This window comes from Aplysia californica, unplaced genomic scaffold (assembly GCF_000002075.1).
Source record: "Aplysia californica isolate F4 #8 unplaced genomic scaffold, AplCal3.0 scaffold00061, whole genome shotgun sequence".
Taxonomy (NCBI): Eukaryota; Metazoa; Mollusca; class Gastropoda; order Aplysiida; family Aplysiidae; genus Aplysia; species Aplysia californica.
This window is the reverse complement of record NW_004797331.1, coordinates 797,655-799,216: the sequence shown is the minus strand read 5'-3', so window position 1 is coordinate 799,216 and position 1,562 is coordinate 797,655. Positions and strand designations below refer to the sequence as shown.

Sequence of the window (1,562 nt, the reverse complement as noted above, 5' to 3'; positions counted from 1 at the left end):
TCTCTCTCTCTCTCTCTCACTCTCTCTCTCCCTCTCTCTCTTCCTCTCTCTCTCACCCCCTCTCTCTCTTTTAGTTTTCGTGGGGGGGTTCTCTTCCTCTTTACAGAGGTACTTTGTCATAACCCCCGCTATCCAGAAGTTCTCTATCGTTACACAAACAGGGAAAGTCTCAAGAAAGTTAAAATGTAATACTTTGAGTACAAATTATGCGAAGTACATATTTCACAATCAAGAAGGGCTAAATCTTTTTTTCATGCATAAAACTGCAATATACCATTAGTAGTAACTTTAGTTGCTAATATCATACCAAATAGGTAACACAAAAACTGATCTAAAAATTATTTGTTTAAATGTTAAATTAGGACAAAACCACATGATCCGGGAGCATAAAAAGTATTTTTGCTGTTATAACAAAGTAATCTAGCATAATCACCTAGTTGATAACCTTTTTGTTCCCAAAATTAGAGTACAAGAGGTTTGTTTGTATGAGAAAGAGAATGTGTGAAACTGTGGCCTTGTACCTGGCAAGCGCTATTCTTGACGCAATACAAACCTGTTGTTATTCTATTCATTTCATTGACACCGACGCTCTACTTCTCTCGCCTCGCCCAGAGTGAGCCAAAGCTTTGGCAAGCAACAGTTTTCTGTGGATTTCTTTTTGTACCGAAAGGATTTGTAAAGCTTCTTGACCTATTTATGTATTGTAGTGATGTGATCATGAAAACAAGAATTCTGTGTTAATATTCACCTGGACTTGTAAAAGACCCGTTCACCCAACTGCGTCGTTATGGATCTAGGAAAGGCAAAGCTAAGGAAAGTCGGTATTAATAATCTCCTTTCAGGTAAGTTTATAAGTGTTTTGTTATTGGTTAATTTTAATCAAAAGATAGATCTAGATGTCTAGATCTAGATCTAGAGATTTAAGTAAAGTGAAATTGAAAGGAGTGTCATCATCATTTTCAGTGTAGTTTAACTTGTTTGTAACTTTCCCGTAACTTACCAAAAAAGTTATTACTAGATAAAATAATCTAGATCTAGATCTAGATCTACGAGGTGTATGAGTATGATTAGGCCTTGGCCTACTATGTGATCATGGTGTGTAGATCCTGTCTATTTGCTAGCATTATCATTGACTTATTTTATTGCTTTCCCACCGCATGATGTAATTTAGAGCAGTATCTGTCTTTCATGTCTTGCTGAAGGCAGGATAGAATCTATATGCAGCGAGAGTTGACTAAATCTTGTGTCTTTTGACACTTTGTGACTTCATTCTGAATTCTGAGTCTTCAACTTCATTACAATTCTGCACTGGGTTCTGCACCAGCCAAGTGTTACCAAGTATCTACCTTATATAATAGGGAGTGTATACAGACCCGGTAACCGGGAATAAAGTCACAAAGTATACAGACCCGGTAGGGGAACTCTTTTGTGATTTCGGAAACTTTCAGCACCCTCTTGGCTCAGGGTAGAACTAGGTTCTTCTAGATATATGGCCTAGGTCTAGATCTAGACAGACAGATATAAATCATTGATCTAGTTTCGAGGCTAGCCTAGATCTAGAC

At 37.5% G+C, this 1,562-nt stretch overlaps 1 protein-coding gene across 1 annotated transcript in view; it reads left to right on the top strand.

The window, feature by feature from the left end:
* Positions 1-581: 581 nt before the first annotated feature.
* LOC101853069 (WD repeat and coiled-coil-containing protein) overlaps positions 582-1,562 on the top strand; it is a gene marked incomplete in the record, with an annotated part of 59,255 nt that continues 58,274 nt past the window's right edge. The window contains 1 exon segment of the mRNA XM_013079714.2: positions 582-842. Within this exon segment, the coding sequence (XP_012935168.1) occupies positions 788-842 (55 nt within the window).